The 27,401-nt window shown below is 50.7% G+C and overlaps 11 protein-coding genes across 11 annotated transcripts; 7 read left to right on the top strand and 4 right to left on the bottom strand.

Moving 5' to 3' along the window:
* Positions 1-432: 432 nt before the first annotated feature.
* Positions 433-999, bottom strand: UHO2_04870 (putative transcription initiation factor iia gamma chain; the record flags this gene model as incomplete). The annotated part of the gene is made up of 3 exons (XM_041557401.1): positions 433-579; positions 722-869; positions 941-999. The coding sequence occupies 3 exons, from the start codon at positions 997-999 to the stop codon at positions 433-435; spliced, it is 354 nt and encodes a 117-aa protein (XP_041413335.1).
* Positions 1,000-1,829: 830 nt separating this feature from the next.
* UHO2_04869 (uncharacterized protein) lies at positions 1,830-4,595 on the bottom strand (the record flags this gene model as incomplete). Its single annotated transcript, XM_041557400.1, has 3 exons — positions 1,830-3,239; positions 3,458-3,961; positions 4,053-4,595. 3 exons carry the CDS (start codon positions 4,593-4,595, stop codon positions 1,830-1,832), a joined length of 2,457 nt encoding a protein of 818 aa, XP_041413334.1.
* Positions 4,596-4,978: 383 nt separating this feature from the next.
* On the top strand, positions 4,979-5,478 carry UHO2_04868 (uncharacterized protein; the record flags this gene model as incomplete). The annotated part of the gene is made up of 3 exons (XM_041557399.1): positions 4,979-4,997; positions 5,153-5,312; positions 5,406-5,478. The coding sequence occupies 3 exons, from the start codon at positions 4,979-4,981 to the stop codon at positions 5,476-5,478; spliced, it is 252 nt and encodes an 83-aa protein (XP_041413333.1).
* Positions 5,479-5,817: 339 nt separating this feature from the next.
* Positions 5,818-7,848, bottom strand: UHO2_04867 (putative NADH dehydrogenase (ubiquinone), 64 kD subunit, mitochondrial; the record flags this gene model as incomplete). Its single annotated transcript, XM_041557398.1, has 1 exon — positions 5,818-7,848. One exon carries the CDS (start codon positions 7,846-7,848, stop codon positions 5,818-5,820), a length of 2,031 nt encoding a protein of 676 aa, XP_041413332.1.
* Positions 7,849-8,592: 744 nt separating this feature from the next.
* Positions 8,593-9,270, top strand: UHO2_04866 (uncharacterized protein; the record flags this gene model as incomplete). Its single annotated transcript, XM_041557397.1, has 1 exon — positions 8,593-9,270. One exon carries the CDS (start codon positions 8,593-8,595, stop codon positions 9,268-9,270), a length of 678 nt encoding a protein of 225 aa, XP_041413331.1.
* Positions 9,271-11,075: 1,805 nt separating this feature from the next.
* Positions 11,076-11,978, top strand: UHO2_04865 (uncharacterized protein; the record flags this gene model as incomplete). The annotated part of the gene is made up of 2 exons (XM_041557396.1): positions 11,076-11,236; positions 11,402-11,978. 2 exons carry the CDS (start codon positions 11,076-11,078, stop codon positions 11,976-11,978), a joined length of 738 nt encoding a protein of 245 aa, XP_041413330.1.
* Positions 11,979-15,813: 3,835 nt separating this feature from the next.
* UHO2_04864 (uncharacterized protein) lies at positions 15,814-18,126 on the top strand (the record flags this gene model as incomplete). Its single annotated transcript, XM_041557395.1, has 1 exon — positions 15,814-18,126. The coding sequence occupies one exon, from the start codon at positions 15,814-15,816 to the stop codon at positions 18,124-18,126; it is 2,313 nt and encodes a 770-aa protein (XP_041413329.1).
* Positions 18,127-18,257: 131 nt separating this feature from the next.
* UHO2_04863 (putative aldehyde dehydrogenase family 7 member A1) lies at positions 18,258-19,916 on the bottom strand (the record flags this gene model as incomplete). The annotated part of the gene is made up of 1 exon (XM_041557394.1): positions 18,258-19,916. One exon carries the CDS (start codon positions 19,914-19,916, stop codon positions 18,258-18,260), a length of 1,659 nt encoding a protein of 552 aa, XP_041413328.1.
* A 638-nt stretch (positions 19,917-20,554) lies between these two features.
* On the top strand, positions 20,555-22,444 carry UHO2_04862 (uncharacterized protein; the record flags this gene model as incomplete). Its single annotated transcript, XM_041557393.1, has 1 exon — positions 20,555-22,444. One exon carries the CDS (start codon positions 20,555-20,557, stop codon positions 22,442-22,444), a length of 1,890 nt encoding a protein of 629 aa, XP_041413327.1.
* A 952-nt stretch (positions 22,445-23,396) lies between these two features.
* On the top strand, positions 23,397-25,157 carry UHO2_04861 (putative uracil permease; the record flags this gene model as incomplete). The annotated part of the gene is made up of 1 exon (XM_041557392.1): positions 23,397-25,157. The coding sequence occupies one exon, from the start codon at positions 23,397-23,399 to the stop codon at positions 25,155-25,157; it is 1,761 nt and encodes a 586-aa protein (XP_041413326.1).
* Positions 25,158-25,600: 443 nt separating this feature from the next.
* Positions 25,601-27,292, top strand: UHO2_04860 (putative Sterol 14 alpha-demethylase; the record flags this gene model as incomplete). Its single annotated transcript, XM_041557391.1, has 1 exon — positions 25,601-27,292. One exon carries the CDS (start codon positions 25,601-25,603, stop codon positions 27,290-27,292), a length of 1,692 nt encoding a protein of 563 aa, XP_041413325.1.
* Positions 27,293-27,401: the final 109 nt, after the last annotated feature.

Raw genomic sequence — 27,401 nt, 5'->3', positions numbered from 1 at the left:
CAATCCTCTACACCTTGAGAGTGCAAGAATGTATGCACACCGGCCAACGCAAGGCAAGGTCAACCAAAGGGGAAGGCGAAAGGGAGAAGGCGAAAGGGAGAAGGCGAAAGGGGGAAGGGGGAAGGGGAGCAAGGAGCGAAGGCAGGCCATGTTTGACAGGCGACATTGATACTGCAGGGAGAGGTGTAATATATGATGCGGTATGCATTCTTTGGAGGACGACATTCCACACCAAAAGAAGCAGAAATGTCAGCCTTTCCGTTGCTCTTCTTTCTTCTTGCCCTTCCGCTACGACTTGGTGACACAGAGCAGAGCAAAAGCAGACGAGAAACCAAATGAGATGCAAAAGAGAACATGCAAAAGAAAACCAAAAGAAGCTAGTATACAAGAGTGAGGCAAGGAAAGAAAACCATGCTTTGCACGAGGGGTTAGTTACTTGCTAGTACTATCCGCCATCTTACAAGCAACGATCTTGACCTTATCCACATCCAAAAGTTCGCTATTGTCGAGTTTCAGAGTGGCATTACGAACACGGAAGGTCCAAACTTCTTCGCATAGACGGTAGTCTTTGAGGTGACCCTAGCAAGATTCCAAGCAAATCGTGGACGAGTTACGTGTGGTAGAGGAGTGTGTTTGACAATGTAGAGCAAGTAGCATAGAAAGTCGAGAGCTTTAGCAACATGCAAAGAGACAGAGAGAAGGTAGGGTGTGGTGGACGAACCTTGAGCTGAGCTTTAGCCTTTACGTTTTTCGCCAAATTAGTAGCAATAGATTTGTCAAACTCGTTCAAGACTCTCATTGCAAGGACAGGGTTGATGTGGCCTGATTGGATGAGTTCGTCTAGTGCATCGGTGAGTTGCATGCCGATGCTGTTGCAAGTGAAGCGAGCGAGGATGAGCCAAGTGAGCCAGAACGTGTTGGGCGGGTGGGATATGCTTACGAAGATCGACGGTACAGCTCATAATAGAGTTGTTTGTTTGCTGTTGTTGAAGCTGACATCCTTTCCGACCTGCCTGGATGTTTGACGTCGAGCGAGGTGGTTGTTTGATGAGAAGATGCCATTCTCACAAGTGTCCGAGTAGAGAGTGTGTGTCTGTTATTGAGAATGACGATCCGACGAGATAATATTGGATGACGTAAGCAGATACAAAAGGGGATCGGGTGAGGGAACGACCTGATCGGAAACCGAGAATCGGGTGCAACACAGTCCCGCTCGTTGTCATGGTAGATCATTAAGTAGCAGTCATGTGCCGCTCACATGTATATATATCTCACAGAGAGCACTAGGCTCTCGCCACATTCCTTTAGTCAATCGAGTATATATGTTTCTGCCTTAAAGAAGTAGTGACATCGTAGTTAGACTATCCCCGATCGCCAGTTATCGGGACCATACTTCTTTACTTTTTCTCATGTGTCTGTCTCGTTCGACTCAGCACCAGCCACCCCTTGTTTTCATTCGGCCGGCTAAGGCATTACACGCGTCTCCACCTTTCTCGCGCGTAAAATGCGTGGGTCCGTGCGTCTTGTCTTATCTTGCCACCCCCCACCTCCTTGGCGACTTGTATCTTCAAGCTCACCATCATCCTCGCCGCAGGCAGTTTATCGAGTTGACACTGAAGCTAGTCGAGCTATTGGTGCGCAAGGAGAAGAGGGAGCAGTTGCAACCACCGATCATGTTGCATCCTAGTATCGTAGCTGCCCGTGAATCTAGTCCTGATGAAGCTAAACCTCCTGCTTCGTAAGCCTGATTGACCGAGGGTAGTGTGATTGCATCCCACCTTTCCAACACACAAGTCAGATAGCATGCTGTGAGGCGATCGAGGTTGTACTTATTCCTCTGCTTTCGCCGTGTCTTCTAGTGTAATTGACACGAGCGATTCTCGGTTCTTGTTGCTTTTAGATTCGTCTTGATCGTCGTCGTTTGCGGGCCAATACCAATCAGGCCAATCACCACTACTTGGTTTCCCAGGCAGATCTGAGGAGCAACTGTTTTTGCCCATAAACAATCCGAATACACCTGCTGATCCAGGTGCGCCCCCCACCGGAGGAGAGTGCGATAGATTCGGAGAATTTGCGCCTTTCCTTCCGCCAACGTCTAAGCTCCTTCTCCCGGACCCACGACTGGAGGTTGTGGAGATGCTCAACCTACCCTGCCCGTCTGCTGCATTTAGGCTTGGTGAACGATCGGCAGTTCGACGAGGTAGGCCTCCCGCAGCAGCATACCAAGGCGAAGGAGTGGGGTTGCTATCAAACGATGCTTCTTCCAGTGTTATATGTGGAGATGTAGATCTAGCCTGCAAATTCGTAGAGGCAGCTGGGCTAGGGGTAACGCCTAAGAGATCATCGAGGTTCATAGCATCGCCAAGTTTCCGTTCCGCTTCTTTGAGTAGATCGGATGCATTTTGTTGTGCTTCTCTGAACCGTCTCGCTAACCAACCCCCTCCCCCACTTCCGCCTCCATCGTTGCTTTCCTTTGTTGTGGTAGTATCTGTGAGTTTCGATTGAAGATTACTCAACGAACCAAGCACAGAGGTTCGACGAGAACTCCATTTACCCGAGCTTGGGATCTGTTCTGTCTTTGGCGGCCTCTGCGGCACTCTCTCCTCCCCCTGCCCACCCAAATGAGCTAAACCATTACTATCGACACTAAAGCCAAGCAACTTGTTTCCCTCATCCACCTCCACCCCCACCCCCGAAGGAGATCTAGGCGACCGTGGAGAGAGAGCTGCACTACCTAAATCACTCGCTTCCTCTTCCAGTACCCCCAACCCTGTTGGACCGAGTAAATTGCAATCTTTCTCTATCGGCGCTGGTGCTGATGCAGGAGGTGCATTTGCGATCGAGTCCAAAAAATTGTTGAGGCCCGATTTGAGAGTTCCCCATGCATCAGCTACTGAATCGCTTCCATCCCTCTTATGCGATCCATTCGAAGCGGCGAGGATGCAAGTTGATTGGGCAAGTCCGAGTTCGCGAGTTGCTGAACGCTGCCATGTGCTGCGGAGGCGGTGGAGTTGAGTTTCGGTGGTGGAAAGTTCTTCCCGCAGTTCGAACAGACGACGTTCTTTTTCGGCTATGAGACCGAGGAGCGTTGCTGAGGAGAGCGTTGCTGAGGAGAGCGTTGCTGAGGAGAGCGTTGCTGCGGAGAGCGTTGCTGCGGAGAGGGAATTGGTAGGGTCGGTGGTGGCGGTGGAATCGAGCGAGGCTGAGCCTGAGGTTCGCTTGTCTTTGGACTTGCCATTCTGAGCAGAGAAGCGATGAGGCAAAGCGGTGCAGACTAGAGGCGTTAGTCAAAGCAGAATCAGACGAGCATTTCCGTTCGTGGAGAGGGGGGAAACAGGTGGCATTGCGAGGACGAAGCGGCAGTGGCAGGGGCAGGGGCTGGAGGTCAGGTGCTCTTCTCTATCATCCTCACGCAGGGTGGTGGGTAGAGCCAAAGTTAGACGGAAGTGAGACCAACTATCGGCCTCACTTGGTGCACCCGTTCCTCTAAGCGCTGCAACACCGCCACCCTCTCTCTCCTCTCTTCCTCTGTCTGCCTTTTGACTGCCTCCCCTCCCCCACCCCCGCCGTCTTCTGCGGCATGCTCCCTCTCATGCTCCAGCGCTTCATAATCTGGTTCGGCGATCTTTTCCAGCGTCACCCCATCCAACTCCTTTGCCAACTCTTCCAACTCCCGTCTAGCTTGTTCTAATTGTGGATGCTTCAACAGCGGCAATACGAATCCAGCAGAAGGCGACATCGCAACACGTCGAGCCCGACAAGTGTTGCCAGCAAAGGTAGAGGTAGAGGTAGAGGTAGAGTCCGGGATGAGGGTGGAGGTAAGAAATAGAAGAGCAGCCACTTGACCACGCAACTGACCAAGCTGACGACCAAGAAGAGCACCTACCTCGTTAAAGCCCGTATTGAAACCTTGTTGCAGCGTTGAAAGCTTTCCTGCTGTTATGCCTTCCCTGTAGCCAGTCTACAAATTTACATTCAAGCAATCAATAAAATCAGCATATCGAACATCAGAACCGAAGGTTGCGACGAACAGGGAGGGTGGGGGAACGTACATCATGAAACTGAGCCTCGACTTTTGCCGAATCTCTCTCAGCCATAGCTCTTGCCGCAGCAGGTAGCGAAAAAGAAGTGTCATCTTCGCTCATCAACCAATCGTCTGCTGCTGTATCGCTCGCTTGGGAAGGTCTTCTGCGTGAGCCTCTTGCAGTTCGGGAGATGGATCCTGTGCGTGTTCGACCACTGGCTGAGGATGTGGAGGGGGAAGAGATGTAAGAGAGACTGGTGCGTTTGCCTCTTCTCGGAGTATCGAATGCGCTTGTGCTTGCGGAAGCTGTCGTTGGCGTGGTTACCGATTGCGACCCGAGACTTAGCGGTTTGGGAGCGGTGAAAGAAGCTCGTCGGCCATCGTCTGTGCGAGCGGATGAGGAGGAGGAAGAGGAGGTGTCGTTCTGAAGCAAGCTCAAAGGGCGAGGCAAGGACTGTCGTGATGGTGTACCTGTAGCAGAGCAAGTTGCGGGTGTAGAGACAGCGCAAGTCCAGTCGGTCTGCTCCTTCTGCCGAGTGCGGAAGGAGGAGGGTGCTGCTCCTTGTTCCATCTTTGCTGCTGTGGTCTTCACCAGCCCAGCTAGCGAGTAGTTGGGGATGATGGATGGTGGCAAGAAGCAAGTTGGTTGGTGTGCCCTGCTGAGCTGTGCAGGAATTTGAGCATCTCAATCCATTTTCTGTTTCCTGTCGAGTGTGAGCAAGTGTGTGCTAACATTGTTAGTCTTGGTTAAAAAGGAGAGGAGGGAAGAGCCTAACGGCCGAGAGAAGCGTGTGATCAAGCCTATTTATTTTCTCGTCATCTCTCTGTTAGTAAGGCTCAACTTCGGAACCGAGCAAGACTGGCAAGAAGGAATCCATCTCCCCACATCGCATCTCGATATCACTCACTGGAAAGCCACCATCGCACGAGGGTACAGTAGATACACATTCCATCATGTCCTACACAATTGCTGGTACGTACACAACACATCGACTCTCGCACACTCGCACACTCGCACACTCGCACACTCGCACACTCGCACACTCGCACACTCGCACACTCGCACACTCGCACACTGTATCTGACAAGCTTCGTGACATTGTACTGGTGATGGTGATGGTATTGCAGGCCGCAAGGTCCTTAACGAGCACATTGCTCTCGCCGTTTTGGGCGCTTACGGTGCTATCGCCGCTACTCAGATGGGTGGTAGCAAGGAGGCTAAGGCAGCCGCTTCCGGTGCCAGCCCCGATGCCAAGGCTAACGATCCCCCTATCAACGCTTCCAGCTCGTAAGTCGCCCAACCTCGCTGACAATATACAGGATGGAATACAAGACATACTAAAATCTACCTTGTGCAATCGGCATGATCCTCTCCGAACAGTGACGAGGAGGCCTTCGTTAAGCAATTCCTTGCTGAGGCTGAGGGCAAGGAGGGTGCTGACCGTCTCGTTTAAGCAGCAACCTCGGAGAAGCTTGCCTAGTGCACATCGGATAGAAAGGATCCTTGACCATTCCCGAACTGATGTTTGCCGCCAAGTAGGAAATACAAACGCTCTTGATAGACAGACCAACAGATTGCGCACAGGCTCATGCTTTTCCAGTCTGTGACTACTCGGCCCCATTGCGTTTGCGTCTGGTCAGCCCATACAGCTTTCAATCAGACTCGACCAAGTAGTACTATAGTACACAGCGACACCCGAACCAACTTGCATTGCGATAAAAGATAGACGAAGGATCTGCAAAAGGACCACAGTGCTGATATGAGCATGGTCAAGATAGAAAGAAGCTCGAGCTCAGATCCTTGACAAGTCTCTGCCCCAAATGCCTCTCTTGATATAATCACCCAACAACAACGCTCTTGTCCTCATACTTACACTTTCGCTCAGATAAAAGCTTCTCCAGGCATACATTGCTATCAGCCCGCCTGCAAAACTGCCTCCCGGGATTGGCAGATCGAATGCAGCTGCATTTCCAATATATGCCAAGCTACCGAAATTGGTATACTTGAACGGCTTAGCCACCTCTTCATCCACATCCTCCACCTCTTCTGCGGTATGCGGATGCATGTCTCCGCCTTGATCTCTTCTCTTGGCTAGCTTGTTCAACTTGCTGCCCAGATAGCTACCCTGTTGGGCTGCCACCTGAGCTGTGGCGGGGAGAGCGGTCATTTTGTTGCCTGTCTCGATGAGGACGTTTGCAATCTCATTCAGGTTGAGTTTTCCGTCTTTATCCGCATCGTACTCGTCAAACATCTCGCGCAGTTTGGTGAAATGTTTGGAAGCGATTGGGAATTTGCGTCGGATTGCTTTGGCGAAGGTTTCAAATTCCGAATAGGACAAGCGGCCGTCTTTGTCGGCGTCGTAGCGATCGACGAAATCGTATAGATAATCGATCAGACGATTGTCGATCGTGGATGCGTCGCCAAGAGCATACATCGTACCGAGGGGTGCACCTTTTACGCGAAGGTGCGAGTCGATTTGTAGTGCTTTGAGATGCGATTGGTTCGGAAGCAGTTCTGTAACGCGCTTGGCGAAGGGTGACATAGCAATACCCGTTGACCACAGTGTAAAGCCAGAGGGAACCGAGAGTTGCGTAACCTTTCCTGTGGCGGGATCTTTGACCGTGTAAAGCACCTGATCAGGATCAACACGCTTGACGCGGGCGTTGACGATAACGTCGACTGCATCGCGTGCGAATTTGGCTTCTGCGTATTCTGAGATTTTTTCGGAATAGGTGTTGAGGATATGTTCGCGAGACTGAATCAGATGAACCTCGGCTTGTGCACGAAGGACTTTGGGGAAGTAATCAAAGACGTCTTCGTTGATCATATCCGAGATTTCAGCTGCAGTTTCGACTCCCGTGGGACCTCCACCGCAAACGACGAAGCTGAGCAGGCGTTTGCGTTCTTCTGGCGTGGTGGTAGGAAGCGAGGCTACTTCGAGATTGTCGAGGATATGAGAACGGATTCTGCGTGCATCCGAGATGGTTTTGAGATGGAAACAGTTTTCCAAGCCGGGTACGCCGTGGGAGGCGGTGACGCTGCCGACGGCGACAATGAGTCGATCGTAGGGAACGTAGATGGATTTACCTTTGGTTTCTTTGCGTTCTCCAACCGTGACTCCGCCGCCGCAGAGTGCTTCGCCGTCCCAGTCGTCGCCAGAGATGACGCCGACTTCGAGTAGACGCTGCGTGCCGGGTTGTTCATCGCCCATGATGACGTCCGTGGCGAAGCCTTGGATGTAGTGTCCATGGACGCGGGCCAGGAGCTTGCGGATAGGTTCGATGAGAGAGCGAGGCTCCACAGTTCCGACGGCGGCCGAGGGAAGGAGAGGGTTGAAGAGGTAATAGTTGTTTGGGGAGATGAGAGTGACGTTGTACTTTTCAGGATCGAGGGATTTGAGGAGACCAACGGCTGCCCAACCACCTCCGACAATGACGAGTCGCTCTTTACCGGCAAGCTTCTTGCTCAGCTCGTCCTGCTCATCTTCAGGATACGAGCAAAGGATGGGGAGATTCTTGGGCCCACCTCTTTTAGGTTCGAGTGCCAAAGGGTTCAGGGGAACCTTGTCGACGTGGGCTTCACGGTAAGTGAGAGCATCGTGAGCAAGGATGATGGCGGTGGTAGCAGTGAGACCAAAGACTATGGAGCCGACCGTGTATCCTGTCCATCGAAGAGTTTTGCGGATGATGCCGCCTTTCCTGGCTACGGGCTTGAGTGATGTCGATGCGTTCTTGACTCGAGCTGTTGATGAGAGGTGACGAGGAGCACCAATCCGGGCTCCAGCTCGGAGAGTGGTGCGCATCGAGGAAGCGGCTGCGATCATCTTTGCAAGAGTGCGACGCCGTATAGGAGGAGAAGGGGGAGGAAAGGGGGGGGCCCGATGCCGAGTTCGTTGGGGGTAATAATGGTTGCCAAGAAAGGAAGAAAGGAAGAAAGGAAGAAAGGAAGGCTGCACTGAGCAGTCAGCGAGTGCAATATGCTGGCTGCCGAATGACGCACTCGTTCAAACGCTCGAGCCATCTACAGCGAAAGGGAGTCAGAAGAAAAAAAAGATTTCGGATTTGTATCCCGGCTTCCGGCTTCCGAGAAATGCTAAACTTTCCCCGATCTGTGTACAAGCATCGGCGTAACATTGTTGATTTGGGATTTTAGAGATCGCCGACACGCACGGGAGAAAGGAAAGAAGGGCCGACGCGTGGAAGGTGCAAGTGCTGTGCCTTCTCTGCAAGAAGAATTGGAATGCAATTCGGCATTCGGGAAACGAAAAAAGAGCCTTTTCCTTATCACCACCATCATAGCCTACCACCACCATCCTAGCCTACCACCAACATCCTAGCCTACCACCAACATCCTAGCCTACCACCAACATCCTAGCCACCACCTCTCGCCTCTCGCATCTAGCCTCTCGCCTCTAGCCTCTCGCATCTAGCCTCTCGCCTCTAGCCTCTCGCATCTAGCCTCTCGCCTCTAGCCTCTCGCATCTAGCCTCTCGCCTCTAGCCTCTCGCATCTAGCCTCTCGCCTCTAGCCTCTCGCATCTAGCCTCTCGCCTCTAGCCTCTCGCCAAGATGATGAGAGCAGACGACCCAGACGACGGACTGAATCCCTCCGCCCCACGCCAGATCGAAGCGTTGATCGCTCACACCTCTAAACTTCAACAACGTTACCAATCCTTGCTCGATTCGACCACTCCTTACCCGCTCCAACGATGGGGAGCAACAAGCTTTCTCCTCTTGCTCTTCATGCTTCGTATCATTCTCTCGCAAGGATGGTACATTGTTTGCTACGCTCTCTTCATCTACCTTCTCAACCTCTTCCTCGCTTTCCTAACCCCGAAATTCGATCCCTCTTACGAACAAGATCTTGCTGAACAGGATGTCGAAGAGGGTGAACCGGGTCTACCCACCTCTTCCTCCTCTTCTGGTTGTAAAGGCGGTAATGGAGGAGGGTTGATGTCAGGTGTCTTTGGTGGTTCCTTGAATGCGCAGAGTGGAGATGATGAGTTCAGGCCATTTATTCGCAGGTTGCCCGAGTTCAAGTTTTGGTTGAGTGCTACCCAGGCGGTCGGGTTGAGTTTGTTGGCGACGACGAGTAGTGCTTTTGATGTGCCCGTGTTTTGGCCGATTCTGTTGATGTACTTTTGTGTATTGTTTACGATTACGATGAGGAGACAGATCAAACATATGATCAGGCATAAGTATGTTCCCTTTGATTTGGGCAGGAAGACTGTCTACGGTCGCAAGTAGAGCGCAAGTGGTCGCCAAGACAGGATGCGTTGGCTCCAAGCAGAGCTATAGACATTCGAACGGATACAACACATCTCATCAAGTTATCGCTCTTTGTATATACACACTCCCACACACAGGCAAAAGCTCATGTTCATCTTTACTCTTCACCACTACGTTTGGCGAAAGCTACGTTTCTGGCGCATGTTCCGCCCTCGCTCCCTCCCCTGATGGTCGAGCTTGCATCCTCTCCAAAACCTCCATCAGCCTTGTCCTCCCTGGCCATTCCCTATCACCATTCTTCTCCCTCTTCCATTCATCCAACAGATGCAAATCCACCCATCTTGCACCTACCTCAAACATCCTCTGACAGGGCCCCACTCCCGCTCTTTTCTCCATACGACTATGCATACTTTCATGATGCCATTCTCCCTTCTCCTCCCCTTTTCCTTTTCCTTTCCCTTCTCCTTTCCCTTTCCCTTTCCCTTTCCCTTTCCCTTCTCCTCTCTCCCCTCCTTCTCCGTCTTGCGATGACGGTGGTGGAGGGGACAAGAACCTAGTCCCGCTAAGTTGTTCCGGAAAAAACTCCTGCAACACCGGATGAGCAAATATGGGCTGGTACCTATACTGTTTGCCACATCCTATCTCGCTCATCAACCTTGTCGGTGCATTTTTAAGATGCAAAGGCACCTGAAAGGATTTGCCCAAGACTCCTGATGACTTTGTGCAAGAGAATGACTCGGTTGAAACAAGTCGGTGGAGAAGGATGAAAGTCATTGCTGAACACACAAAACCTCACCGTCTGCGCTTGCCCCAGACAAGCCGCTCCCCCACATCAGTCAGCGCCAAGAGGATTGGCAAAGCAAGCTGTGTCACAGTTGACCCATCTCAATACATTGCAAAAGTGTATCATCCAAACAAATCTATCGTCCACCAAGTTGTGTTCAGAGGTCGAGAGAAGCAGGGATGGAACAAGGGGATAGAAGGCAAGTGGAAAAGAAGAATGTACAACGAGAACTTGCGACCTAGGTCATGGGAACGCCAACAAAGGGCGTACCTCTACCTACGACGCACCCATTCCCATCGTCTCATTCCCCGCTCTCTTTCGAGACAGGAGGGAATGGTATGGATCTCCGTCCAGCATTACGGCCTCGTACGGTCCTCGGCGGTCTTGTCCTCGTAAGGAAAAAGCAAGGATGCCAGTGCGAAGAGGTGCTTTTATAGTGGACGGGGGTGCGTACCCCTTCCTACGGGGGCACGACTTAGCGTTAAGGAGAAGAAGAAAGGAGGATGCCTGCCACGAGAAGCGCTTTTGTACAACTTCTTCCCTTCTCCAGCAAGGCCGCAGCGAAAATTTAAACCAAAACCGGAGCCAGAGTTCTGTCGGCCGTGTAACAACCAGAATCGATTTTGGAATTCTGTCGGCCGGGTAACAACCAGTTGAAGATGTGTTGGCAACTCAAGCAAGATGCACGTGTCACAGCCGAGACACCAAGGCACAGGAGGCTTACTTAAGCGAGAAGCACAATGAGATATATGATTGTTGTCATGGCAACAGCTCAGTGGCACTCAGTATCATAGCAACATAGGAGTATGAATGAAGTGACACATCCTGCCTCGGATAGGACTAGAGCAGCGAATGGAGTATATATACATGTTTGTCATTTAGGTTCGCACTATGAAAACTAAGCATTACATAGAACATACGACTGTTGTTAAAGGGAGTCTGATCATGACCCCGATAATGCCACGTATTAATTGTTATCTTCAATTGATTAAGAGTCTGAAGAAGCTATCACTGAGCCAACCGAAACTCATCGACAACAATGGTAGAAGACACCGAAATAAGGATCAAAGGAAGCAGAAAAGGCAAGAACACCCAGGTTCAGGTAGACAATGATGCCACGAACGAGAACGAGCCGGAGGTCATCGACAATGAAGCCAACAAAGACACTGACTCTGACTCTGACTTCGATGATGGCAACAAGTGATATAACTTTCGCACCCTAGCAAAACTCCTTGAACCCATGCCAAAGCTCATGTCATGCAGCTATTATAGCTGGAGTGCTCATGTGAAATCTTTCCTCTGATCCATGCCCCACATGATGAAACATCTTGAGGGAACATATGACAAGAAGCACCCAAAATGGAGCCACTCCCTCGATGATGCTTTAATTAATGCCCTGCATGGAACAATCGACACTACCGGAGAACACAATGTAAATTACCTCATTCTAGATGTAATCAAAGAGTACCTTACTTTCAATCAAGTATGGAGAAAGATCGAAAACAGTCTCATGAACGAAGCCACCAAAACATCTCACAGACTTGCACTCATCTCGCAGCTCAATGATACAAAGATGTTTCACTCGGATGTCAGAAAGCTAATTCAAGAGATCCGGTCCATACAGACTGAAAGCAGCCTCCTCGGCAAACCATTTGCTGATGATACATTGTTCTTGGCTCTGCAGAAATGCATGATCTGGCATCTGGTGTATAAGGAGATGGTCACTACCATCCATCAAATCAACTTCAACACCCTAGCCACTGCACTAAGCATCCAGCAGACCACTGTCGAGAGCATTCCCATGCAAAAGATTGACCCCCGACAAGCCAGTGCTAGAACTGCCAGCAACAACAATCAAAACAAATGGACCAGAGAGACCGAAGCCGAGGCTGACAACAGCCACATGAGCCTGAGGGACGCAGGCAGACCATGCCGAATCTGATGCTGGATCTGCAAGCGACCTGGGCATGGTATTAGCCAATGCAATGCCTCAGTCACCATCCCCAAAGACTCCTGCCTTGCTAAACCTAAATAGGAAGTGTGGTGCTCCCTCACCCTCCCACTGAAGTGGCAAGACCCCCTGAACACAAAAGAGACAGCTCATTGGATCTTGGATTCGGGGGCAAGTTATCATATGGTGAACAACTATAGCATGCTCATCCATCCAAGAACTTGCTGAAAGTGGATAATTACTGCTGGAAGCGAGGTCTTGGAAGTGGCAGCTATAGGAGATGCAAGCATATCAACAGATTACAGGGAAATATCCCTACAAAATGTATTATATGTGAAGCACCTTAATGTTAACCTTCTGTCAACGAATTCATTAATGGATGAAGGAGCATGAGTGATATTGGACACAACCAGCGGTCAAATTTTTCTAACAAATGGCATGACACTTAAGATTGCAAAGAATCACGAGTGAGGACTTTTGGAGTTCTGAGGTGACACATGGCAAGAAAGCGCAATGGCCACATCAACACCATTGTTTGAAGGCATTGATGAGGAGTTTGAGCATATTGAGAATGAGCTGAAAGTTTCAAAGCAACAACTATGGCATGAGCATTTCAGACACCCAGGGAGGGATAAAACTAAAGCGATCACAAGCAAGTTAAAAGATAAGCATACCATGGAATTGGATCCAAACACCACTCTGACATGTGAGCAGTGTGTACAATCCAAGAGCACAAGCACTCGAATGGGGCAAGGTAGCAGCGAAAGAGCTGTAGGGCCCCTGGATCTTATCCATACCAATCTAATAATAGATTCGTCCCATGTGATGGAGTACATGTGCACATTAGTGCTGGTCAACAACCATAGCAAGTATGTGTATGCACAGCCATTGACACAAAAGAGTCATGCATTTATGCAACTCAAAAGGATTGTTTCGTTCCTGGAAACACAGATGGATCAGAAGCTAAAAGTGATCTGATCCGATCAAGGAACCGAATGGAGAAGCAATGATGCATTGGAATGGTCACTAGAAAGGGGCATAGAGTGGCAAACCACCATAGGATACAACAGTAAACAAAATGGACAGGTAGAGAGAATGAACAGGACACTTGGAGAAAAGACAAGGACATTGCTAATGCAGAGGAGACTACCCAAGAAGTTCTGGCCATATGCAATCAGAGCTGCAGCATTCAAAATAAACCTCACTCCGAGTGTTGATAATGAATTCCCTTACCAAGTCATGTTTGGCAAGTCGCCAGAGTGAGCTTTAAGACTTCTATGAGTGTTTGGTTGTCTGGCATGGGTAAACATACCCAAAGTTAAACGGGACAACAAGAAACTGGACCAGCGAGCTGTCGCATCCATTTTCTTGGGATACAGTCTGGAGAGAAAGGGCTGGCTATTCTACAGCCTGGACTATAATCCAAACATATTCTGGAGCAATTCAGCAAAATTCATGGAATCAAAGTGCTGGTCAGACAGAACCGAGTGGCAACTGGTTGACACAAAGGCGCCCCCAGTGATGATGACAGAAGAGAACTTTGAAGATCTAGGATACAACAAAGAAAATATATTCGATGAAACAGCTGAAGGGCCACTACAAGAATACATGGATATGGAGACAGATTCGGAAGAAAGATTAAGCAGAGGAACAGCGGAAGTGATGGAACAAGGACCAATCACCGAAGCCCAGATTGACAGTAAATCTTTCAGACTCATGGTGACGTGACCAGAACGGAGAAAGAACCTGGACCCAACCATACATGAAGCAATGAATGGAGAAGACAGAAAGCACTGGGAAGAAGCCATGCGAAAGGAGCTGGATGGGTTAGAAGTGATGGGCATGTGGGAGATTGCGAACCTCCCGAAGGGTGCAAACACCATTGACACATGTTGGGTACTCAAGATCAAAACGGATGCGAACCTTGTGCCAACAAAGTTCAAAGCCCGGCTCGTGGCACGAGGTTTCACCCAACACGAGGGCATCGACTACACAGAGGTCTTCGCACCAGTAGTGCCCATCCAATCCATTCAAGGGGTGATCGCCGTTGCAGCAATATGAGACTGGGAAATAGACTCTATTGACATAAAACAAGCATACCTGAACTCTACTATACACCATGATGTATATCTAAAGCCCCCAGTAGGAATCAAAGTACCACCTGGAAAAGTGTTGAAGGTAGTGAAAGGACTGTATGGTCTGAAACAATCGGGCCGAGAATGGAACATTGAGTTAGACTCACATCTCTGGATGATCGGTTTTCATTGCATGCCGAGCACACCATGCTTATATTCAAGAGGGACAGGCAACAAGATTATGATCATTACAGCATATGTGGATGACATGCTGATAACATCACCCAGTCGTGATGAGGTAGACTGCACTAAGTGAGAGATCATGGACAAATGGGAGATGCAAGACAATGGGAGAATCAAAGAATTTCTGGGTATCAAGATCACACGTGATAGAAGGCAGAGGAAGATATCTCTGGGTCTAATGGCGTACATCAAAGAAATGGTGAACAAATGGTTAGGAGGAGCAAATGAGAAATCTTGGGTACCTATGCTGAGTGTAGTGAACATTGCTGGAGGTGAGAGATGTGACCCCCAGCAAGCAAAGAAGTACCAAGAGTTGGTCAGCCAACTATTATGGGTCTCCAACACAGCCCAACCAGATATTGCCTTCGCTGTTGGTGTATTATCACAATACATGTCAATCCTGATTGACAGTGCATGGAAGGCAGCTATTCATGTGGTAAAGTACCTGAACCAGACGAATGAATATCAGTTACACTTAGGAGGGGAGGCAAACAAGCACTCGGATACACCGGTAATGATGTATACCGATGCAAACTGGGCATCTGACCCCACAAATGGACGAAGGAGCACCTCAGGGTCAATAACATATGTGTATGGATGCCCAGTGAGTTGGAAGTCTCACATTCAAAAATGTGTAGCATTGTCAGCAGTTGAAGCAGAGTTCGTTGCCGCTTCCGAGGCGGTGTGAGAAGCATTGTTCTTCTCATATTTGCTCCGGGATTTGGAGATCATGGACATTTGGCCCATACTATACACTGATAGCCAGGGATGCATACAGGTGAGTAAAGATCCAGCCAAACACTGGAAGTTAAAGCACATCGACACATGGTATCACTTCATCTGCGATCACATGCAAGAGGGTGATGTGGCAATCAAACATGTTGGGACAGCAAACAACATTGCAGATGTCTTAACAAAACCTTTACAGGGTCTCAACACCTCACAATTGGCTAGGATGATAGGGCTGGAGATCCCACCAAAGGGGGGAGTTGAAGATGCATCAGCAACTCAAGCAAGATGCACATGTCACGGCTGAGACACCAAGGCACAGGAGGCTTACTTAAGTGAGAAGCACAATGAGATATATGATTGTTGTCATGGCAACAGCTCAGTGGCACTCAGTATCATAGCAACATAGGAGTACAGATGAAGTGACATGTCCCACCTCAGATAGGACTAGAGCAGTGAATGGAGTATATATACATGTTTGTCATTTAGGTTCGCACTATGAAAACTAAGCATTACATAGAACATACAACTGTTGTTAAAGGGAGTCTGATCGTGACCCCGATAACGCCGCGTATTAATTGTTATCTTCAATTCAACCAGACTTGATTTTGGAATTCTGTCGGCCGGGTAACACCAGAATTGATTTTGGAAATCTGTCGGCCGGGTAACACCAGGATCGAGTCCCGAGTTCCGTCTTGTGGCAAGCAAGTTCAGGGTCCAACTTGGTACTATCTTGTGCCTCTTGACCAACACCGTTCAGCATTGCAAGGCTATCCGTCATGTCAGGAGGTGGCAGCGGTCAGAGACCATCGCGATTGTCTCGTGTCGATTTGGGCTGCGACGATTCAGAACAGCCTGGTCCAAGCAACCCAAGACCACCACCCCACCACCATCGCTCCCAAGGTCCACGCCCCCTTCGAAGCTTCCACGACCCCGATTCGGGCTCCTCCTCCTACGCCCCTCCTCATCCATCTCCTCCTCATCCATCTCCTCCATCTCGGCTTCCACACCGAGACTCGCAGCCACGAGTATCGACACCGTCACCAGAACCAGACAAAGATGTCCTCGCCTACATCCGTGCTCAAAAGCAAGATGCTATCGCCGCCATCGCTGCAGAGGAGCAGCAACTAGCAGAGCGGCTCAAACGGGAAAAGTTCCAGCATGGCGCAGGGAAAGTCAAATCACGCGTGCAAAAGGAACGAGAAGCAGAAGAAAGAAAGAAAAAACAGGCGGAACAAGATGCTGCGAGAGCTTATAACGAATTCCTTGCTGCTATGCAGGGCGATGTGGCCGATCTCGCCGTCTCTAGTCATCGCCAAGATGGAGAACAACGGCCTAGAAAGCCAGCATCGGCATTCCTCGCGGCTGGTGGGAAAGCGTATGTCGGATCACGAGCCAAACTAGCTCCACCACCACCCTCTGCTTCGCTCGAAGCATCTTGGAAGAATGCTAACAGCAAAAAGGAAACCTCACCATCAACAAAACGAGCCAGCACAGCATTCCGCCAAGACCAAGACCAAGACCAAGACCAAGACCAAGACAGCCCCGAAGAAACCGCTTCTCACCAATCCACACCTCGGATGGAAGCTACAAAACCACCACGCAAACGACAAGCAATGACCTCCTTCCTCTCCGAACTCCAATCTTGCCAAGCCGAACGCGAATCTCGACTGTCCATGCTGGCTTCGACCACCAACACCTCCATCTCTACCCTTCTCGCACACGAGACGCTCGCCAAACCTGGTTCTCGCGATCTCGTCTCCGACCCACTCACCACTAATATCTGCATTGTCTCGCTGCCACCGAACGTCGATGAGAGGCAGGTAGCAGAGTTTTTCCGAGAATGGGGAGATGTGGCGACCGTCAAGATCATGTGGCCTAGGGGGGAACAAGCGGGGAGGGATAGAATGGGCCGCTTGACCGGCTTTGTCGCGTATATGACTAGAGGCGAGGCGGAGAGGGGGTTCAGGGAGGCAGATGGCGCGGTTTGGGGTGGGACTAGGTTGAAGCTGAGTTGGGGGAAGAGTATGCCCTTGCCACAAAGGGCCATGTATCCCATGCAGAGGAGGAGGGAGATGATGGCCGAGGAGAAAGCGGGTGAAAGCGGTGGGAAGGCAGTTGTGCCCAAGCTGGTCGTTCGGCATCGAAGGGTGAAGAAAGAGGCCGAGAGGGAGAGAGTCAAGCGGAGAGTGGAAGAGATCGGAGGAGAGACGCAAAGATTGTTCATCGAAACGCTTGCTTCGAGGGTCAAGAGTAACGGCGGGCGCAACTTTGAAGGCATACTGCGGGAGAGGGAGAGGGATAATTCCAAATTCAGCTTTCTCTTTGATGACAAGTCACCGCTATACCATCACTTTCGGATGTGCTTGGATCCGCACTATACCCCATTACCCACCTCATCACCAGAAGAGGAGCGCGAGTTCAACGATGAAGGCAGCGACGAACTCTATTCCACCGATTCCGGGGAAGAATCTGAATCCAACCATCTTGGCCACTCGACGTTCCCCTCATCCTCCTCTACCCCACTTGGTCCCCTCGCGCGTCGTCGTCTCATCTGCATGCTCCGCTCCCTCACCCTTCGCCGAGACCGCATAGCCAGAATCACCTCGTTCGCCATCGACCACTCCTCCTCCTACCCCACTGTCGTCTCCATCCTCACATCCTCTTTACTTCGACCCACAACCCCGATCCCACGCAAGCTCGCCCGACTCTACGCGCTCAGTGATATTCTGCACAATTCCGGAACACCAATCTCGAATGCTTGGAGGTACAGAGCAGCATTAGAGGCTCAGTTGCCGTTGATCTTTGCACACATGGGTCAAGTAGTGAAGAGCTTTGCTGGCAGAATCAGGAGGGAGGAGTTCCGGGCAAAGCTCTTGGATGTACTGCAAGTTTGGGAGGGGTGGATCGTTGTTTCTCCGCACGTACTGGAAAGGTTGAGGAAGGTGTTTGATCAACCGCCTGTTACTTGGAAGCCAGCAGGATATGGGAAAGTGGTGGAAGAGGAGGACACCACCTCCGCACATCCAACGACCGAAGCTCAGGAGGAGGACTTGGACGGCCAAGAGATGGCCGACCTTGCTGTACCTTGAAAAGGAAACGCTTTGATGGAAGCTGAAGAAAATCTCGACGGCCAAGCACTCTAAACACAGTCACACAGTCGAACTTATATCAAAACGCAAACATCATTCCATCATAGACACCTTTCCCTTCTGCACTGAGGTCAAGCATCGAACTTGACCCCCTGAGCTAGCGCGACGAGGCCCGAGTAATTAACGGTACTAGTAGACCACCTAGAATACTGTTTCCAAGCATCACCACCACACTCTCTACCCCAGCCAGTTGCTTTGTTACCTCCGAAAGCGGCGCCTACTTCTGCACCACTGGTACTAACGTTGACATTTACAATGCCGCAGTCGCTTCCAAGTGCGCCTTGCCACTCTCCGACGTTTTTTAGATCTTTTGTGAAGAGACTGCTGCTTAGACCTTGTCGAACGGAGTTGTTTAGTTGTACAGCTTCCTCGAGCGTGGAGAAAAGAGCTACGTTTAGGATTGGAGCAAAGACTTCTTCTGTGAATACGCGGTCGTTGCAGTTGGTGGGCAGGGTTATTGCAGGGAGGACAAAGTTTCCTTTTGAGTTGCTAAGCGTTGGGTGCAGGCCTGGGCAGGAGGGTGAGGAAGGCCCAAAGAGGATCTTTCCACCTGAAGAGCGAATTGTGTCGAGAGTTTCCCAGTATTTGGAGACTGCTCGGGGCGAGTGTAGTGGGCCGCAAAGGATGGAAGGGTCGGTAGGGTCTCCGATTAGGTTTTTGGATTGGAGAGACTCGTAGAACTTGACGAGTTTAGCTAGGAATGCATCAGCAATGCCTCGCTGCAGTAGGAGACGGCGGGTGGTGGTGCAACGTTGACCAGCAGTTCCGACTGCAGCAAATGCAACTGCTGGTACTGCTAGGTCTAGGTCTGCATCGTCCAATACAATCGCAGCGTTGTTTCCACCTAGCTCGAGCAAGATCTTGCCCAAACGACCAGCGACGTCTTTGGCAACTACCTTTCCAATTGCCTCGGAACCAGTAAAGCTGGTAAGCTGAACCCGGTCATCCTGCGTGAGAGCTTGTCCTGTTTCGACATCTCCACACACCAAAGCAGCAAGCGCAGTTGGCAAGCCGTGCTTTTCGAGCACCTTTACCAGAAGTTTGGTCGTAGCGATAGCGGTGAGGGGTGTCGTGGGGGAAGGCTTCCAGATAGTAGCATTACCAGCAACAAAGCTCAAGCAGAAATTCCATCCATGCACTGCAACTGGGAAGTTAAACGCCGTAATGACGGCCACCAACCCCAATGGGTTGGGTAGTTCGTAAATCACATGTCCTGGTCTTTCACTCGGCAAAACATTGCCTTTGATACTCCTGGAAAGACCGACAGCCATGTCTGCTACATCGATCACCTCCTGCACCTCGCCTTTCCCTTCACTCAGTACTTTGCCCATTTCCAAAGAAACGAGCGCTCCAAGGGCATCTTTGTGCTCGACATAGGCCGAGCAGATATCTTTCATAACCGCACCCCTAGCCGGAGCAGGTAGTTTGGCGAAAACACGCTGTGCCGAGTAAGCAGCAGCGAGGACGGAAGAAACCTCGGAGGGAGTGGCACACGAGACCGTGGCTAGCGTTTCGCCAGTCGCAGGGTTGGTTGAGGTGAGAGGCGTGGTGGTGGATGAGCCATGATGCCAGGTTCCGTCGAATAGACCGCAGATGCGCGAGCCTGGAGGGGGGAGGTCGAGCGCAGCAAAGACGCTTTCGACGGAACAAGTGTTGGTGGTGCGCTTAACCGGAGCGGTGGCGCGAGTGTTCGAAGGGGTGGTGTCAGGGATTGTGGCTGAAGGCGACATGTTGAGTTACGAGATCGAAAGGGGAGCAAGGAGGTCTCGTTGGCTGTGATGTTATGGGGGATATGGGAGCACTCTTCCTCTCTCTCTTTCTCTCTCTCATATATGTTCTCATTCTCAATCCTGGTGTGGGTAAGGATGCCCGTCGTTAAGCGTCGGTGCTCAGTCTGACAGCAGTGGCAGTTGACGCTCGGCATTTCACCGAAAATCCGGCATTTCGCAGACCTCGCTATTCCACCGATGAAACGCTGTTAAACCGCAATCCGCCCCTAAGTATGTCGCTATCGCTCGCCGGCATTTTACCGGGTTGGCGCCCCTTACGCACTCTTCCTCGGCCTCCTTTGAGTGGATATGGTAATTAGAGGTTTGGCTTGCAACACATGACACAAAGGTGTCTTTGGTGCAAGATGAGTCAAGCTCAAGCCTCGATTCCGAGGTGTTGGTAGGCTTCGGCAAGAGCGCGATGTTGGCTTGTGTTGTGGACCCACTGTCTGAGGAGAGGCTGGAAGAGTATATCAAACCCCCCTCCTCCCTCCTCCCTCCTCCTCAGCCCGGCCATACGCCTTTCAGTCTACACCTTTACATTTGCTTTGCGCCGGCACAGAGCCAAGTACTGCGTAGGAATCTGGCCTTCGCCTGTTATGTACTCTTCCCAACACTACACCTTCATCCGCTCGACATCATCAGAAGCACGGCATTCCAAGCCTCGAAGAACTGATAGCGATCGTTGCAACGTCCACCATTGCATAGCTCAACTCTACCTCCGAACGCTAGGTCCATTGGACTCTTCACCTACTACTACAGCTAAGTCTGGTCGCAGTCGACGGAGCTCTTCTCTCACTCCTTCTCCCTCCAAGTCGAAAATGGCACCTACTACCACCACTTGCAATCCTCTAGTTGACGGAGGAGGAGGGGCGTTGAGTAAGTCGCCCACTTTTAGGCCAGGTGCTTGGTTTCTTCAGTCGCAATCCGAATCATTCCCCGCATTAGGCTCTACTGACGATAGCAGCAGTTCCGCTTCCTCATCTTGTTCTGGAATGTCGGACCATGTTACGTCGACTCAGTTGAGGGCGGTACTAGCAAGCTCAATGAGCACCATGTATCGTTCTGAAGTGCCTCTTTATGGCGATCTTCTATCGATTATCTCCCGCGTTAATTCGGACGTTATTGGTGCAAACGCGCATGTCATCAGCGATGATGAGAGTTCTAGATTGAACGTAGAACGTCACGGAGCAATCCGCGTCGGTAACGCCCAGGAACTTAGCCTGCTGTCCAGGATCTTTAAGCTGTTCGGAATGCATGCGGTAGGCTACTACGATCTTTGGGCTGACGCAGGATTACCCATCCACGCAACCGCATTCAGACCGGTACGCAAGGAAGAGTTGCAAAAGAATCCCTTCAGGATCTTCTGCTCCCTACTGCGCATCGATCTCATTTCTGAAACCACGACGAGACAACTGACAGAGCAACTGTTGAGTAAGCGAAAAATCCTCAGCGATCGATGCATGTCTCTCCTGCTTCAAGCAGAATCGCAACTGCCCATGGATACTGACCAAGATGATCAGGAGATGGGCGTCAAGGGCCTAACCCGTTCGGAAGCGCTCGAGTTTGTAGAGGAGGTGGTCAAGATTTTCGCCTGGCACCCGAACACACCTGTTTCGATGGAAGAGTACAGACTTCTGTCGGCAACCCACCCTCTAGTTGCGGACATTGTAAGCTTCCGTGGACCGCACATTAATCATCTTACCCCAAGGACGCTAGATATTGATGCGGTGCAGAGACGCATGATTTTGCAGGGTATTGATGCCAAGGAGGTCGTCGAAGGCCCGCCGGCGAGGAGGGAGGGGATTTATCTGAGACAGACTAGTTTTCATGCATTACGTGAACGAGTGGTGTTTTTAGGCGACCGTGGGGAGGAAGAAGGGAGACATCAGGCCAGGTTTGGTGAGATCGAGGCAAGGGGGCAGTCGCTAACGCCCAAAGGAGCCAGGCTGTATGACGAGTTGATGGCGAAAGTTGCACAGGAGAAAAGAGAGAGGGAAGGGAGAGGGGAGAGGATGGGTAAGGAGCAATGTGCCGAGATACTGCAGAAGGTGTTTGAGGATGGCTTTCCCGATGACAGGGATATGATCTTGAGTGAGGGGTTGGGGTATTTTATGTTTAGTGTTAGGGATGGGGGGAAGGCGAGGGAGATGTGCGCTAGTGCAAGACTGGCAGATATGGTAAAAGAGGGGGCATTGGAAGCGGAACCGATCACGTATGAAGACTTCCTACCAGCCTCTGCTGCAGGTATTTTCCAGTCTAACCTACCTCGATCCTCCTCGGCAGCGAGCAAGAGCGAGAAGCAGCAGGAGGGAGCGGTGGACGCGAAGGAAGCAAGGAAGAGATTCGAGGCTGCGGTGGGAGGAAGGATTTTGGATTACTTTGAACTGTATGCTGAACAGCAAAGGGAGAGTCTGGTTGATGTGGCCAACGTCCTAGGGGTGGACGCTGGGATGATGGTGAAGAAGGTTGATAGCGAAGAAGGTTGATAGTGAGGGTGCCTGAAGGAGTAATGCCACGTGCGGATCTTGTCTCAAGCAGAAGCATCTAGTGTGTGCAGAGTGAACTCGCCTCATCCATCAGAGCTTGATGAAACGGCTTAGAGAGAGAAGGCAGCAAACATGTTGAAAAGTGCCGGGTATCTGAAACCCACAGCCAACGTCAACGTGATGCTCATGCATACTGGTATTGCTTTCCTCGATCGCAATCTCGACCGAGAGCTGAAAGAGAGTCGGTATCGCAAGACACAAACTGCCCATCACAACTGGCATTTCAGTATGTTTGCGGGGAGAGCGGCGGAGGAGGAGGAGGAGAATGTCACTTATCGCCACCCATACTGCGAACGGAAACTCGGCCGTCATACCGAATCAATCTGCGGGCCAATAAAAAAAGGCAATCGAGCGATAAACTGACTTTAACCGCCTCCCGCGCGTTATCAGCAGTCTCACAGTGCAAATGAGCCCTTTTCGACAGCCAATCAGAGGCAAATAGCAATACCGTCTGGTTGGGAGATAAGCAAAGCGCTACACTTGCACATCCTGGCATCCTCTTCCCACGGTTTTGGCTTGATTCTCTGTCAAGTGAAGTGGGGGTGGGAAGGGAAGCTCGGTTATTGCTCTTCATCGCTTATCCGTATCTCGCTCGAGGTGCCGTTCTTCGATGAAGGTGGCTTTGGCAGTTTGCCATGTGATAGGAAGCCCCTCCTCCCTTGCGCATGAGTTGTCTTACGACTCTCGCTTTGTTTCAATGTTGGCAGTAGAACAAACGCATTGAAAGGCTACACTGGATGCTTGATACATATATCCCAGCCTCGCTCCGCCTCATTCCATGTAGTCCCCTACCTTTCGCACCTCCCTTGATCCATCTATAGCCTTTCGTATCCCTTTCCCGACAGACCTTCTTCGTCCAGCCCCTCCCTTGCCACGGCAAGTCTTTGTCACAATGACTCTCATCAAACGCGTCATGGCCAAAGCCTGCATTTCGGGCTCGGAACGGCGTCCCGGAGAATCGCTAGCCAACTCGATGCTTCGCAACAAAGATCTTCTCCCCGTCGCGCCCTCAAGTCGCCTTTGGACCTGGCACAACTTTGCCACCTTCTGGATCTCGGACGGACTGAACCTCAACACGTTCATGATTGCTTCCACCGCTGTTTCTGCCGGTTTAAGCTGGTGGCAAGCATGGGTGGCTATCATTGTAGGTTATTTCGCTGTTGCATTTTTGGTGGTCATGACGGCGAGGATTGGTGCGGTGTATCATATTAGTTTTCCCATCCTAGCAAGGAGTACCTTTGGAGTTTGGGGTGCCTTATGGCCTGTCTTACAGAGAGCTGTTATGGCCTCGGTGTGGTACGGAGTGCAAGCGTATATTGGTGGGCAGTGTGTTACGTTGGTTCTGGAGAGTATGTTTCCTAGCTATGCTAGGATTGCAAATGGGTTGCCTGACAGTGCCGGACTTACGACAAAGGAATTCCTCAGCTTCTTTATCTTTTCCCTTGTCTCGTTACCCCTGGTCGTTGTTCATCCGAGTAAGATCAGGTTGTTTTTCAACTTTAAGAGTATTGTAGTACCTGTTGCAGCGATCGCCTTCTTTGTTTGGTCGATCGTAGATGCCAAAGGGTTGGGTCCGATCATTCGTCAGCCGGGCAAGTTGAAAGCAAGTGCATTTGGATGGCAGTTTATGGCCTCGCTTATGTCTTGCATTTCCAATATGGCGACTCTTGTTCTAAACATCCCCGATCTTTCTCGAATGGCAAAGGATAAGAGAAGTGTCAAGTGGAGTCAGATCCTCGCCATCCCCTTGACTTTTTCTATTACTAGCTTTTTGGGCATCATAATTGCTAGTAGCAGCACGGTGATATATGGCGAGTTGATTTGGAATCCAGTAGACCTGCTGGGGGAGAGGTTATTAAGGAGTCCAGGAGATGCAGGGACAAGGGCTGGAGTCTGGTTTATCGCTATGGCTTTTATCATTGGTCAGATTGGAGTCAACATTGCTGCCAACTCGCTTTCTGCGGGACATGACCTAGCAGCTGCCTGCCCGAGGTTTATCAATATCAGAAGAGGGAGTCTTGTAGCAGCAGCGGTAGGGTTTGCTATGTGTCCTTGGAACCTTCTTTCTTCTTCGAACAACTTTGCCACCTACCTTAGCGCTTACTCGTTATTCCTCTCGAGCATCAGTGGCACTATGATGGCGGACTACTACATTGTCAAACGCGGCCTCCTACACATGCCTTCGATGTTCAGCGCGGACAAACACCACGAGTACCACTACACCTGGGGATTCAACTTGAGAGCTTTCGTCGCCTACATGGCCGGCATTGCAATGACAGTCACAGGCTTTGCAGGCGTACTGGGAGCACAAGTAAGTACGGCGGCCGAGAGGATGTATATCCTGGCCTATCCGATCGGGTTTTTGGTTGCAGGTGGCGTGTATGTCGCACTGTGCGAAATCTGGCCCGTGGTGGGGGGCAAGAGTGTTGTGAGGGAGAAATGGGTTTGGTTGGAACCGGAGAGTTGGGAAAGCGAGATGTGGGATGGCGAGTCACTGGGAATCGAGCGGGAAAGAAGGGAGGAGGGGAAGGAAGGAGAGGCAAGTGTGGGTGCGAGTGATGTTGAGAAGGGTTTGGCGCATTACAAGTCGAGTACACCCCAACAGCAGGGTCAACAGGTTGTTGATAGCGACTATTACCACCTGCAGAAGTGAACAGAGGTGATGGCCACATCCAAGGGGATATGGAGTGCTTGTATTTGTACGCAATGCTATGTTTTTGTTCATCATATCGGTCTGGTTCGATTGCGAGTGGTGTGAGTGTAAAAACCAAGTGATCATGGCGACAGGGTCTTTAGGCTAGAGCAAGATCGATCGCCGATACAGCCAGGGTGATGGGCCGATATACTGTACAGTAGCCTGGCTGTGAAAATCAGAACTCAACATCATCCGATTTTCTCGTGTTTTATTGGCCGAGAGAGTCGCGCTGGTGTGTGTGTTTTTTTTTTCTTTTTTTCTTTTTTTTCTTTTTTCTTTTTCACACGCACGCAAACTGGAAAGTGACACGGTTTTGTGCGACTAACTCGTCTGTCTCCTGTCTGCTCCATCTCCATCTTCTCTCTGCTCCATTAGGATCAGCATCAACACCAACGGTCAAGATGGTGTCCAACAGCAGCTCAGGCTCGATAGTGGGCCAGCTGTTCGCCCTTACCCCCCTAGCAGACTCTTCTGCCGCTGTCAAGGCCCTCTCCCTTGCCATCTTGATCCCCTTGCTGGCAATCGTCTTCAACGTTGCTTGCCAGCTTCTGCTGCCTAAACCCAAGAACCTGCCTCCTGTCGTGTTCCACTTTGTCCCCGTGATCGGTAGTGCGATCTACTACGGTATTGATCCGTACAAGTTCTTTTTCGAATGCCGCGAGAAGTACGGTGATGTATTCACTTTCGTCCTTCTCGGGCGTCGAATTACGGTGGCGCTTGGTCCCAAAGGTAGCAATCTCGTTTTCAATGCAAAACATCAACAGGTTACCGCAGAAGACGCCTACACGCATCTCACCACACCTGTTTTCGGTAAGCAAGTAGTGTACGATGTTCCAAATGCGGTGTTTATGGAGCAGAAGAAATTCGTCAAGGTCGGTCTTAGCGTCGAGAACTTCAGGGTTTACGTACCTCAGATTGTGGATGAGGTGAAGGAATACATCAGGACCGATCCGAGATTTGCACCGGTGCAGAAAGGAGCCAAGAGCTTCCGGGTTGATATCTTCCAAGCCATGTCTGAAGTCATCATCCTCACTGCATCCCGAACTCTCCAGGGTAAGGAGGTTAGAGAGGGATTGGATAAGAGTTTCGCCCAGTTGTACCACGATCTGGACTCAGGTTTCACTCCGATTAACTTTGTCATTCCCAACCTGCCGCTGCCGTCCAACTTTAAGAGGGATAAAGCGCAGAAGAAGATGTCAGAGTATTATCAGGATATTGTTGCCAAGCGACGTGCCGCTGGTCGCACAGGCGGTGACGGGCCAGAAGAGGAGGAGGGGGAAAATGATATGATCGCAGCATTGATGGAACAGAGATATAAGAATGGAAGGCAATTGAGCCCCGTAGAGATTGCTCATATGATGATCGCACTTTTGATGGCGGGTCAACATACGTCTAGTGCCACTGGATCATGGGCGTTACTTAGGTTGGCCTCCAGGCCCGAGATTATCGAGGAGCTCTACGAGGAGCAGGTCAAGGTGTATGGCGATGAAGGCGCTAAGTTGAGGGAATTGGATTACGAAACGCAGAAAACTTCGGTTCCGCTACTGGATGCTGTCGTCAAGGAAACCCTGAGATTGCACCCTCCTCTGCATAGTATTATGCGATACGTAAAAGCCGATCTCGCCGTCCCACCGACTGTCTCTTCCTGCACCTCTAGCAGGAAAGGCTCTGATGAAGGACTCGTCATTCCAAAAGGACACTACATAATGGCTGCCCCCGGAGTTTCTCAAGTCGATCCACTCCTCTGGTCCTCCGCCTCCTCCTTCGACCCGCATCGCTGGCTCGACCTAGCAACCGCAAAGGCTATGCAGGATAATGGTGAAGAACAAGCTGACTTCGGATTCGGAATGATTTCTACAGGTGCCAACTCGCCTTATCTTCCTTTTGGTGCAGGAAGACACCGGTGTATCGGAGAACAGTTTGCCTATCTGCAAATCGGTGTGATCCTTGCCACCTTCGTAAGACTGTTCAAATGGGAGTTGGAGTCCAAATTCCCTGATCCAGATTATCAATCAATGGTTGTACTGCCAGCTAAGGAGGGTAGTAGAATCAAGTTGACCCTTAGGAATCCCGATCAACTCAAGCTCGATTGAAATGAGAGAGCAAGATGGTCCAGTCGACATGTTTGTAAATAGTATTCGAGTTGACCGAAGAATCGTTCTGTTATCCTTTGATTCTGCAACCAGACTGTGAACAAGTAGT

The sequence above is a fragment of the Ustilago hordei genome (genome assembly GCF_900519145.1).
Source record: "Ustilago hordei strain Uho2 genome assembly, contig: UHO2_contig_11, whole genome shotgun sequence".
NCBI lineage: Eukaryota > Fungi > Basidiomycota > Ustilaginomycetes > Ustilaginales > Ustilaginaceae > Ustilago > Ustilago hordei.
The sequence above is the reverse complement of the archived record's forward strand: the minus strand, read 5'-3'. Positions and strand labels throughout refer to the sequence as shown.